Source organism: Dysidea avara, chromosome 7, assembly GCF_963678975.1.
Source record: "Dysidea avara chromosome 7, odDysAvar1.4, whole genome shotgun sequence".
NCBI classification, from domain to species: domain Eukaryota; kingdom Metazoa; phylum Porifera; class Demospongiae; order Dictyoceratida; family Dysideidae; genus Dysidea; species Dysidea avara.
In genome coordinates this window covers 37,130,826-37,143,266 of record NC_089278.1, presented here as the reverse complement: position 1 = coordinate 37,143,266, position 12,441 = coordinate 37,130,826, and the positions used below count along the sequence as shown (strand labels likewise).

General features: G+C 36.3%; 1 protein-coding gene across 2 annotated transcripts in view; it reads left to right on the top strand.

Moving 5' to 3' along the window:
• LOC136262574 (death-associated protein kinase 1-like) overlaps positions 1 to 12,441 on the top strand; it is a 70,146-nt gene that overhangs the window by 1,246 nt on the left and 56,459 nt on the right. The window contains exons 2-5 of one of the 2 annotated variants that reach the window (XM_066056907.1): positions 3,289 to 3,405; positions 5,035 to 5,133; positions 8,785 to 8,883; positions 12,330 to 12,428. In XM_066056907.1, coding sequence (XP_065912979.1) covers positions 3,289 to 3,405; positions 5,035 to 5,133; positions 8,785 to 8,883; positions 12,330 to 12,428 — 414 coding nt within the window. Of the gene's footprint in view, positions 1 to 3,288; positions 3,406 to 5,034; positions 5,134 to 8,784; positions 8,884 to 12,329; positions 12,429 to 12,441 lie in introns of those variants that run through there. The other variant, XM_066056908.1, reaches the window with a different exon arrangement.

Sequence of the window (12,441 nt, the reverse complement as noted above, 5' to 3'; positions counted from 1 at the left end):
ATTTTCCTTAAACTAATTAGTCTAAACACAAAAAATGGTCTGGAACATTTTGTACATGATTAGAGTACTTTTGCACTTTAAAGGAATTGTATGAAGAGTTGTTGCCCTTGAGCGGGCCATTCAGTTTAAAGACAAAAATTAAGGAAAGCCGCTTCGAGAAAGTGCCGCGTGAATAACTTAGTTTAGAATAGCTTTGTTCTAGTTTCTGTAGGCCTATATAAACAGATACCATGTTTCCTATGCCAACTTTTAGTGAGATTCTCGTATGTTTTTGACCTTACCATGTCAGTAGATATGCAGAATTCCACTAAAATCAGTAAATTTTATTAGGTTTGCAATCCCAATGGCTAGTTTTAATATGCTTCTGAAGGTGACTGCATTTATAGGCCAGCTGCATTTATAGGCCAGCTGCCTGCTGCACAATGAGCATACTAGTCTATTACATATATCCCCTAGCTACTAAAGTTTAGAAACATTGAGCAAATGGTACGAAGTCTGGTTTTCAAGCTGCTGGACTGAAATTTGCTTAGCTAGTAATCAGAATTTTGCCAGATATTATTTTTTCAGAGGCGCTTATATTTTCTAGTTGGTATAAACATCATGTGAGACACTGTGATGGGGAAAAAGTGTATTGGCCATGCAAGACTACTTGCAGAGGTACCTAGTACAAGTATAAAATATTGTGAAATGTATCAAATTCCAAAAAAGCTGGATCTTTGTGGGTCCCTGGGTCCACTATTCATACTTCCCCATAGATAATAGACAATGTATTTAGTAGGTAAGTCTATTATTTGTGGTTCCACCTCAGTTACATGTCTCAGGACCCAGTTACATAGCTAACTACTCACAAGTCCATTATTGTACACTAAGAATTGACTGGTATTAGTTGAGTGCTTGCTGTTAGTGTTAAAGCAAGTGGTAGTAACTTCCATCAGTTTAGTGGCAGTGCTTGATCTAATGTGATCAAGGGTCTGATGTAGGGTACATCAAGTGATCAAGCATGATTAAATTTGGTGATCACAAAACTACCATACACTGTAAAACTGATGTGTCCATAAGCAGTGTTGGGAGTAACGCGTTACTTATGTAACGCGTTACGTAATATTATTACTTTTGTGGTAACAAAGTAATATAACGAAATACGCTATAAAAACAGGTAATATAACGCAAGCTACTTTACTTACAAATGTAACGCATTACCTAAGTAATATAGTTACTGTAACGGGTCTAATATTACGTAATATTATTACTACAAGTAACGAAGTTACTAATCTCGTTAGTTATCCTCTGAGTAACGGCTAGCCACAACGAAGTAACGAGGCCTACTGAATGAAGCTTATTCACCAGCTTCTTACTTATAACTAAAATTTGCATATTGTCCAACAACGCAATCATGTACGTAATAAGGTGGTAGTTTCATACGTGACAGCTTAAAGCTGTGGACACAAAGTAATATAATATGTAATATTATTACAGTTACTTTATTTTATGGGTAATATGTAACTGTAACTAAATAGTTCAGTTGCAAGTAATATGTAATATGTAACTAGTTACTTTTACAAAGTAACTTGCCCAACACTGTCCATAAGACACCAAAATATCCCAGTACAAGACATTTTGGTGTCCAGGGGGTACTTCAGCAGCTTTTATGTTATAGTTAAAGCACCACCACCACATGTGTGTATGGAAAATACAGCACAAGGGGGCGTGTCAAGAGGCTAATACAGCACGAGGCTAAGCTGAGTGCTGTATTTGCCTCAAGAACCCCCCGAGTGCTGTTTTTTTGTACACACAAGCATAGGCGGTGCTTTAAGTGTTATATTGTACTTCCTGGTCATCTGGTTTGGAGCGATTTTCTCTAGTACTCAAACCGCTGCGATTTTCGTTTTCAGGATATCAGTAAGTGTTTATATAATCTATTTCTAGTCGTAGACTAGTAGGATTAGTTAGGCTAGTTTTAGCGATTTACAATGTTACGCGCATGATCAATCATGCTGTCTTAGTGGAGTCGTGTCTAAATAGGTTCGTGATCAGGTGATCAGTAAGTGTTTATACAGTATATTTCTAGCCATAGAACGAACTGGTAGGATCTCTTTGGCTGGTTTAGCAATTTACAGTGTGTTGTTTTCATAACATTCTGTAAAAAGAATTCTTCACATAACTGCACAGTATTTGCAAGTGTGCTGTATTTGCCCAATTAAGTGCATAACTGTTCTGTATGAATCATACAGTACAGTTATGCAGCTAATAAGTACTGTATGAACAATACACTACGCAGCATCACTTTGATCCTTTCACGCAAAGTATAATATATACCGCACAGTAATGGCCCATCTAGTGGCCTATTAGTTGGGTTGTGGTATTTACCATATAGCAGGTTTTTATTGCAAGACATTACTTTTAGCATTTGTTAAATTTGCGAGAATTTTGCCGCCATGATAACATGATTTTGCAAAGGTCACATGCTGTTGAAAGCTTCATCATTAAGCTATCTGGAAAGATATATTTGCCCAACCAAACTTGTGTACTGTAAAAGAAAGTTGAAGCAAAAAGTGCATAAGAAAAGGTGTATGTGACTCGAGCTAACAATCTTTGCTCAAGGAAAAAATGATTGCCTGCAGGCTTAGCTTGCTAGCAAGGGTCCAGCTCTTTATTAAAGCTTTCTCCGAGCCCATCAGGCTAGTTAAACAATGGAGAAATGAAAGACAGCAGGGGAAAAAACGATGTAACAGTTGTATATACAACACTGGACAGGTGTTTTTGCTTTTACTCTGCTAGTAACAGAAACAGTTGATTGTTACAAATGTTGCCACATTGCCTTTTCAAGGGATAGTCACTTCTATACTGTGTGTTGAAACACAGCTGGGATCAAGATTCAATCAAGGGCTTGTGCACAGTGAATCAAGTGATCAAGGCATCCACAAAAGTGGTGATCAAGCACTTTTGAAAGTGAACTTTTAGCAACACTAAGAATTTACTAGGCTTTAAGGCTCTTTTACAGATGAAATCAAACAATCAAAACAAAATTTAGACAATCAAAATTCTTGATCGCTAGTGTATCAACTGCATGGCAGTATGGAAGTGACTACCCCTTGCTTTATTGCACATATCTTAACTAACAGCAAGATTTAAATTTTAGCGATGACCTTCTGTTGCTAAATTTCCTGCTGCAGAAATTTCAGATATAATAACCCACTGTATGACATGTGTTTTGGTGTATCCTAGTATTATTGGATCATGTGAGGTGTTATGGTTTCACTAATCAGTCACCATGGTGATACTTTACAGGAGGAACTGGATCGGCTACTAAAGGCAGCTGAAGATGGTAATATAAGTGACCTACATTACCTATTGGAGGACAAAAAGTGGGATGTGAATACAAGAGGTCCTAATGATTATCCATGGGTGAGTTGTAGTTGGTATAGTTGTCTATACTGTAGTATTGTGTAGAGTGAGTAGTGTGTTTATTACAGATGTATACAATTTTTTGTATAAGAAATTTCAGTTTGGAAATTATTTTTGATTGCCATTTGTTTCATTTTCTGGTGAAAATTATAATCCCAGTAAATTATATATCATCAAATAAGTCACTATACCTTTAAGGAATATGGTTTCTCTGAGCTGTGTGAGTCACAACACTTACTTAATTACAAAAATTAGGGTCTGGAATGGGACATTGATAGGTCACTTGTTTGGCCTTCATGTTGAGTGCACTATTTGACTGCTGTTAAGTTGTTCATTACAGAAACTTCATTTAAACAACTATTCCAGGGGAGTAAAGCTTCTTTAGTGAAATGTTTGTTGCAGGTGGTATGCAATAGAGAGCTATAGTACAATGGACATACTGGGCTCACGCTTAAGATGGAACTGAACACACAACAAATTAAATACAAGCCTCATGTGTAATGAGCTATTATAGAGTGACTCTAAATCTCAGATAGTATACTACTTGATTAATCCTAAAAGGTTTTGATAATTTGTGATGATGTAGTACAGTGTAGCTTGTGAAATAACACAACTTTATTTTACGACCATCTAATTATGAAGTTACAAGCTAATTGCATCAATAACTTGCCCAGTTACAATGAACAACCCATCACTAAGCTACTTCAATTTCAATTGTTTCACACTTTGTATACTTTTCCTTTTTTTGTAGATACCGTAGAGACGGGTTGTTAAGCACATGCGCTTATAATTTTCGGAGAAAACTTTTATAAAAATCATACTATCTGTTAGGGGCATATGCCTAATAAACAATTATGTTGTGTTTACATGGAATCACTGTGTTGCAATAGAGGAGTTAGTAGTTCGTGCCAGTCACCGCGCCAATGTGTAAGGATATTTAGCTCTATTTCTGGGTGACATCCTTCATAATGAACAAGAATATTGTAATCCAGATGGCTGATTTGCTGTGTACACAGTGAAGGGAGACCTCAAGGGAGACTTAAGCGCTCAAGGAGACATTCACTTTCCAGCGTTTCTTCCTGTATGTAGCTTTGTCGTGTGTCGAACCTTGCATTTTCCCACATGTGCTTATCAGCCATATGGTTAATCACAAGAAATGTGTATGCGCTTAACAAATAATATTTGCACGTGCTTAATTGACAAATGTGATTAACAACCCAACTCTACAGTATGGCACAATATGAGGTATATTGTGTTACATGTTATACACACACACATAGTGGGGTGGTTTCCATGGTAGTATAAATGATCATCCAGTCATGGTTAGTAGTCCTGAACTACATTTTTTGTTAGTTTGTTGTCCCTACTCTAAACTTTTAGTTTACCTTGGAATGTCAAGATCATGACTACACCCTTCATAATATTCAGTATTTGTGTCTCTAGTGAGGTAGTAGTTAATTTATAGTGCTCAATAGCCATATAAGGTATACCCTTATGTTAATCCTTCATTTTGGTACATTACTATCCACTGTATTCAGTACAATAGAAGTGGTACAGTATAGTGACCTCATCTGTCTCACTATAGTCACTACATGATGTCTTATTACATGTCATTGTCTATTACTATAGGGCAACATGACGTTGCTACTGATCACTGCAAGACATGCACAGTTGGAAGCTTTTAAGCTCCTACTCACCAAAGGAGCAGATTTTCATGCTAAGGATGAGGTGATTATTATAATGTGTAATTACTGTTGGTGGGTGTGGCTTGTCCATTACCATAGGTGATGAACTAAGGCCATGACAAATTAATGTTATGTTTCATGGATGCAGCGGATCAATGTTTTGGCAAACCCAAAATAAACGCAAATCACGTGACTCTTAAAATAATTGCTAACATGGCTATAGATTCTGTAATAATGTGCAAGCAGTAATAGTGTAACAGCAAGGGGTAGAAAATGGAGCTCTATTTCGGAAGGACTTTAGCTTTTGCACCTGTCAAGATAGGGATACTCTAATAGAGCAGTCATGTAAACTCCAGCAAAACAGTTAGTTGCGGTTTACATTATTTACTTTTCGACCTGGCCGGGTCACTACTAGAGGGCAAACAATCTGGGAAACATATGATTAATTTGGTATGGCCTAATTGTAGTCTTACTAGACATATTAATGATCTTACTAATTTGTCTAATAATATTGATATTTTTAAATACCATGTATAATGTAACTACCACTAGACAGTCCAAGTAGCTAAGACACTTGGTTTGTTGTAACTTGTTGATAATAATAAAATTTGTGTCAGATCAAAATACAAGGAGTAGGGCTATGAATCAATTGTGATTAATCAAAATAATGATCAATTGGCAGTGTTGGGGCAATTACTTTATAAAAGTAACTAGTTACATATTACATATTACTTGCAACTGAACTATTTAGTTACAGTTACATATTACCCATAAAATAAAGTAACTATAATAATATTACATATTATATTACTTTGTGTCCACAGCCTTAAGCTGTCACGTGTGAAACTACCACTTTATCACGTGACATGATTGCGTTGTTGGACAATGTACAAATCTTGGTTATAAGTAAGAAGCTGGTGAATAAGCTTCATTCAGTAGGCTTCGTTACTTCGTTGTGGCTAGGCATTACTTAGTGGATTAGTAACAAGATTAGTAACTTCGTTACTTGTAGTAATGATGTTATGTAATATTACACTCATTACAGTAACTTCATTACTTATGTAGGTAACACATTACATTTGTAAGTAAAGTAACTTGAGTTATATATATTATCTGTTTTTATAGCATATTCGTTATATTACTTTGTTACCACAAAAATAATAATTATTATGCAACACGTTACATAAGTAATGTGTTACCCCCAACACTGTTAATTGGTTATTACTGAGGGTGATTAATAACAGGGCAATAACCAATTAATCAGTTGGATCACATGACCACAAGATTGTTTACTGTTTTCATCATTATTGGTGCACTAAAGTTATTCTGCCTTTTCTGGTCTCCTATATCATAGCATCACTTTTCACCTTTATTTTTCTTTCAAATGATACGTTTGACTAGTATAGGATGAATACATGAAGTGATTACATTGAAAAAGGATGAAGTCAAGTATTTGGTTGATTGACTGATTATAGAGAGCCATCCAATAATCAGTTCTCTTGTCCTCAGGACACAGCTCTAACAGAAGGGACCCTGAGGGTTGAAGTTTACATGTTTGGTGGCTTGTACAAATAACAACTGTCATTATGTTGCTAAGAGACAGTACATTTTTACATCTCCTGCCCGATCTCAATGGAGTGACTAGAAATGTATCTCTTTTACTACACTAAACTACAAAAATACATTGTGTACGCTCTAAAATGTGTACTCAACATACAATCAATTTTAGGTTGCTTATGAATGCAATTGCACAATTCGCACACACAATGTGATTTTCAAACGTGATCATGTGAATGCTTATGTGCAGTGCTTTGATGTGTTGAATATCTACCTCAGTATGTTTTGTCTAGCAATCTAAGAAGGCGAAAAATGTAGTTGCGTTATTAACCCTCTTACCACCACAACCGCCATATGGCGGTTTCGATTATAAACACCCGTAGCATCACATTCTAAACGCTCTGTAACTTCAGTCGAGCGTTTTAGTAGCCCTTGCGCTTATCCTGTAGTGGGTACGCCCTTACATGAACGGGAACAGGGATAACTGGTCTCTTGTGCACTATTGCACGGTTAGATGATGCAATCGTGTACTTTTGGAACGTCGATAACAAGCATTGTAGATGATTCTTCGACGTGATAATGGCACTACTAATAAAGAGAAACAGTAAGGAGAGGGATTATATAGGTTGGAGTGACGTATTGCTACTTTTGTACGCCTCAAAACAGTGACCTCGTGCTTGTATGCGCATGTGCACTTGCTCAAATGCTGGAAAACCTGACCTAGAGATAATCACTTCAACTGTCAACAGGTTAGTGATGTTTATTGTATTATTATAAACAGTGCTAGCCAGTAAAGTAGTGAATTTTCACATTTGGTTTCACTTAGATCAATTTTCGTACTTTGAGCGGATTAAAAGGAGCTTGGTTGAAAGAAAACAGCTCGCGTGTCCAAGCAATCGCGTTCAAATGCATTCGCAAGCAACCTGAAATTGACTGTACATTTCATTGTTGTATTTTTTATTAATGAATTGACAAATGCAAAGTACAAAGTGAGTCCTACTTACAGCTTTATACATGATGTATTATGGTGTGTATAGTACAAGCTAGTGGCAAGCTACAATTGCTCCAAAACTTCAAATCACCACAAGGATGGATTTAGCAGTATGGCTGGTATGGTTTCAGCCTTGAACAACAAATAATATTGAAAGTCAGAAATAGCTTGCTCTGAATACTCAAACATATAGCAACTCTCAAAATCCTTCATCAGCATTGGTCAGAGAGGGAGAGTAGAAGAAAATATCTCACTAAAATCTGCTAAAGAGATCGATATCAAAATACTCTAAAAGAGCAGTCAGCATTACATAATGATTATGACACTATAAACAATAGTAACATCACTGAGTGTGGGCATTATAATTGACTTATAACCAGCTGTCTACAAGTGATGAAATGCTATATGCAGCCTGTAACTATGTGATATGATTTTTTACTATGTTAAATGTGAATGGAATTTTACACTATCAATGATGTACCGTACAGCTCAAACGCAACATCGTCTCGCGAGAGTGCAAGCAATTAAAAAACTCACTAATTAAAGGGCGTGGCACTCTTTTTGCTTCCGAGTATTCATCTCAAACTAAACAGGATGAATACTTGTCAACAAAATGAGTGCCTTGCCCTTTACTTAGCGAGCTTTTAAATTACTCCCACTCTCGAGAGATGACATTGCATTTGATCAGTACTATACACTGTAGCGCCATTAAATTTCATGTACCATTTAAAATCTCAAATTTTCTGTGTATGGGGGAAGGGGATAAGTCTAGTTTTTACAATGGTAGTTACAGCTACTCAGATGGCCTCACCATCATCTCATTACTAGATCCATGCAGCTATGCACTAGGTACATATTTCTACAAGTCTAGTTTTTGTTCAATGGATCACACGTAGTATTTTATAATCCACACTGTATTGCACCCTGTGCACTTGTAAATGTGTTCTGTGAAAGATTTCCAGTTAGCTATATGATAGTTACACAACAGATAACACTACAGTGTATGTGTAACTAGTAGTGTAGCTGGATGGGTATATAGCAGAATATAGCATAGTTGGGGTAGTAATGTATGTTGATAATTGTTAACAATTTTTAGTGTAGTGTTATGATGATTGTTGTAGTGATGATGTGTTTGTGTTGTTTTAGTATGATAATGCAGCACTCCATTGTGCTGCCATTGGAGGAGATAGTGCCATAGTGAAGGAGTTGATCAAGTCAGGACTGGATGTTAATGCCATCGGTGAGGTAAGCTAGTATAGTAATGAGATGTTGGTAGTAACTGTTGTGTACATGTTAACTGTTAAAAAAGTAGTATTGTTGTAGGAGTGTGTAGCATTAAATGATGTGTAGAGTTATCATGTACATTGGTGACCTCTATGATCATGTGTGTATGTGTGTTATGTGTCTGGTGTAGTATTGATTGTGTGGTATATGTAGTGATGTGTATGGGATGACATCTCACTGGTCTGTGTTACTCTGTGGGAAATTGTCATCCTCCAAGTTTGCTTTATCAAAATTCAAATTGTGATACAAAGGTTGAAGGTGCAAAATTTTTGCTGATACAGAAATGATAGCCGATATAGTACATGACATGATAGTAAAGTGACTATTGTAATAAGGTCACTTGTTGTTGATTTTATGTTACAGATCCCCCGGGGCTGTGTTGTTATACATATCTTACTGCCTGTGTAAATTTGTTTATTATTATGACATCGCAAAAGTGTCCACCATTATTCCATCACCTCAGTGATTGTATGGGAGTAGTAAACTAATTCACTTACATAGGCATAGAGGAAAGCAAGCTAGATGGGCTAAAGAATCACCTAAAAGCCGGGAGATTGATATGCTCTAATAGAGCATTCAGCTTGCTATAATAAATAGTCAGATTATAATGTAATGAGTCACCATCCCACATTGGTTTAGGTTAACTTTCCTGATCTGAAACATGTTTGGCCTAATAACAGTAGTGTAGTAAACTAGAGTGGTATGGACCTTATCCACTTTGACGTCACAACATAAAAATGACAGTGATAGTGTGGGAACTTTGTACAGGGTTGTATTGGCAGTGATAGCATTTTGCTATATGTACAGCAGCAAGGGAAAGGTAAGGCATACTATATGTATAGTCCGCGAATTTACTAGAAGCCACATACTAACCCGCATACGCTAAAAATATTCTTGCTTGAAGTAACTGGGCGTCCAAAAATATCCGCAAAGATTTTAGAAACTGTCTTTGCAGAAGGTTTTAAGAATACTTGAAAGTTCTGGGATGGTTAGTAAAGAAAAAAGACTGTAATCCTGTATCACTTGTAACAAATGTATGTCATTTAAGTAGTTAAGTATGTGTAGTGTAGTTATAACATGTAGTGTACTTTCTGGCTGTTGGCGTGTGTTGCCAACAGACCAGTGGTGTTTTCACCATAAAGCTATTGTTAAATTAAATTAATATCTTGAAGGAAAGTTGATAAGAAGGTATGCTAAAAAAAAGTCTTAATCCGCGAGAAACCTTGGTTCAAATGCCGTGATTTGTTCTGTAAGTCGGTAGTTTCACAGCTATAATCTGGAGATTCCTTACACAGTACCCCTATGAACCTGTCAATGTACTTCTGCCCATTCGCACTACTCACTTTTGAGATGTCAATGCAATGCCCCATATACTTTAACCTGGATTGGTCCTGAAGCATGGGGAGTTGCTCATAGCATCGGGAAAATGAGCAATGCTAATGGGCCAAAGCACACATATATTATTGACAGGATCGTAGGGACACTGTGTAAGGAATCTCCAGATTGTAGCTGTGAAATTACGACTTACGGAACAAATTACGGCATTTGAACCAAGGTTTCTCGTGAATTAAGGCTATTTTAGCATACCTTCTTATCAACTTTTCTTTGAGATTTTTCGACAAGTAGTCTTTCATTTCACAACTACCCACCCCAGAACTTTCAATTATTCTTAAAACCTTCTGTAAAGACCATTTCTAATATATTCGCAGAAATTGTTGGATACCCAGTCTCCTCAAGCAGGAAAGTTTTTAATATATGTGGGTTAGTATGTGGCTTCTAGTAAAGTCATGGAATCCCCTATATACTTACTTAAAAGACAAACGTGCACAGTTTTGTATCCATATCAAAACTTTGGTCTGGTTTCTCATGGTGGGATTATTTGACATCACCACATCATGCTGTACTCTTAGTGAGTTTTCTATAATGGTCTAGTAGAGTAATGTCACTGTAACATCTATTCTCCTCATCACTAGCCACACTGATGTCACTCCACAATCTACTCCACCATGACATAGTGGTGTTGAGTAATAATATCTTATACTGAGTAATCTTGGTAATGAAGGACCAATATTCTTCACCTTGCTGAGTATTCATGCTAAAACCCTTTAACTGCTAAGGATGCCATATGGTGTCCTCAGGCTATAAACCCGACAGTGATAGAGATTTATACACTATAACATTCTTCATGCACTAAACCAACAAAACACTGGAACATGGGTAATCAAATCCTTGATGTACTAGCTATTGCTAGTAATGTTACATAATCACCTGTTATCATGTACAGTAGGGAAGGTTATGATTTTGTAATGCAATTTTTTTGTGAGATGGATTTTAGGCCATGTGTGTGTTTACGCACATGTGGTTGTAGTTGTGAAAGCACCTGATAGCCAGTCTTAACTTGTATTGCTTCAATTATAAACAGACTAACAATGTTTATTGTATTGTAAGGAACATTAGAACAATGTTTACTAATGGTTGAACATGCTCACAAATCAATTTTTACAGATTTATGGTTTATAGCATTCTTGTGGTTCCCATTATGAACAAGACTGAAGTAGCTGTATAATCAAATTGTTTAGACAATAGCAAACATATTATAGACAGGTTCAGAACATTTCATGGTTTGGTTTGTCGCTTAATTACTTAACCCTTCAAATCTGGAATTAATCTTGAACATGAAATAATGTGTTACAGAGCTTTCCCTAGTGAAATAAAGTAGATCAGTAAAAATGTCAATTTGCTACCAACATCAAAGTCAAAATTTTAATTAACCACATCAAAAGAATTTCTAGTAAAGTAGAGCGGTAAGCCCCTGTGTAAGTACGTATTATAGTCAGACGTCAGGTTTCTGTTAACAAAATAGTAACCATGGTAACAGTGTATGGTCATGTGAGACTATACATGTTGTGTGTAGATTGTGACCGAATTGTGTAGTGGTATAGTTTGATAGTGCAGTGGAATTTCATTATTATAGTGTAATGTGCTCATATACAGGTTTAGTAGGAGTGTCCACCATCAGTAAATTGATCAGACAAGTTGACCACACTTAACTGATTTAGAATTATAAATGAAAACAGTCTTGTTGTTTGAGTTATAGTAGATCATGTGATAGCAGCCATACTAGTGTGGTGTGGTCCTGTTTAGTAGGTGTACAATTTTTATTGGATGATATTTATGGTAGAGTGATGGTCGTACACTGGTAGTTATGTTGAAGTTATAAACACTTTGTTAGGTGATGTGATTACTGGCTACACATTCACTATTTGTGGTCAATAACTTCAAATGTTATCATAAACACTCCTCCATATTAGTTTGGATAATTGACTCTCCACTGTATTATTGTTGATGTGTAGTAGTGTAGCTAGTATGTTGTGAAGTTAATTGTCATCAAATATAATTCACTATAGGATCAATTGACACCCCTACATTTTGCAGCCCTATATGGACACCATGAAGTTTTCCAACTCCTACTCACAGCAGGAGCTAAACTGGATATGGTTGCTAAAGTTAGTGATCATA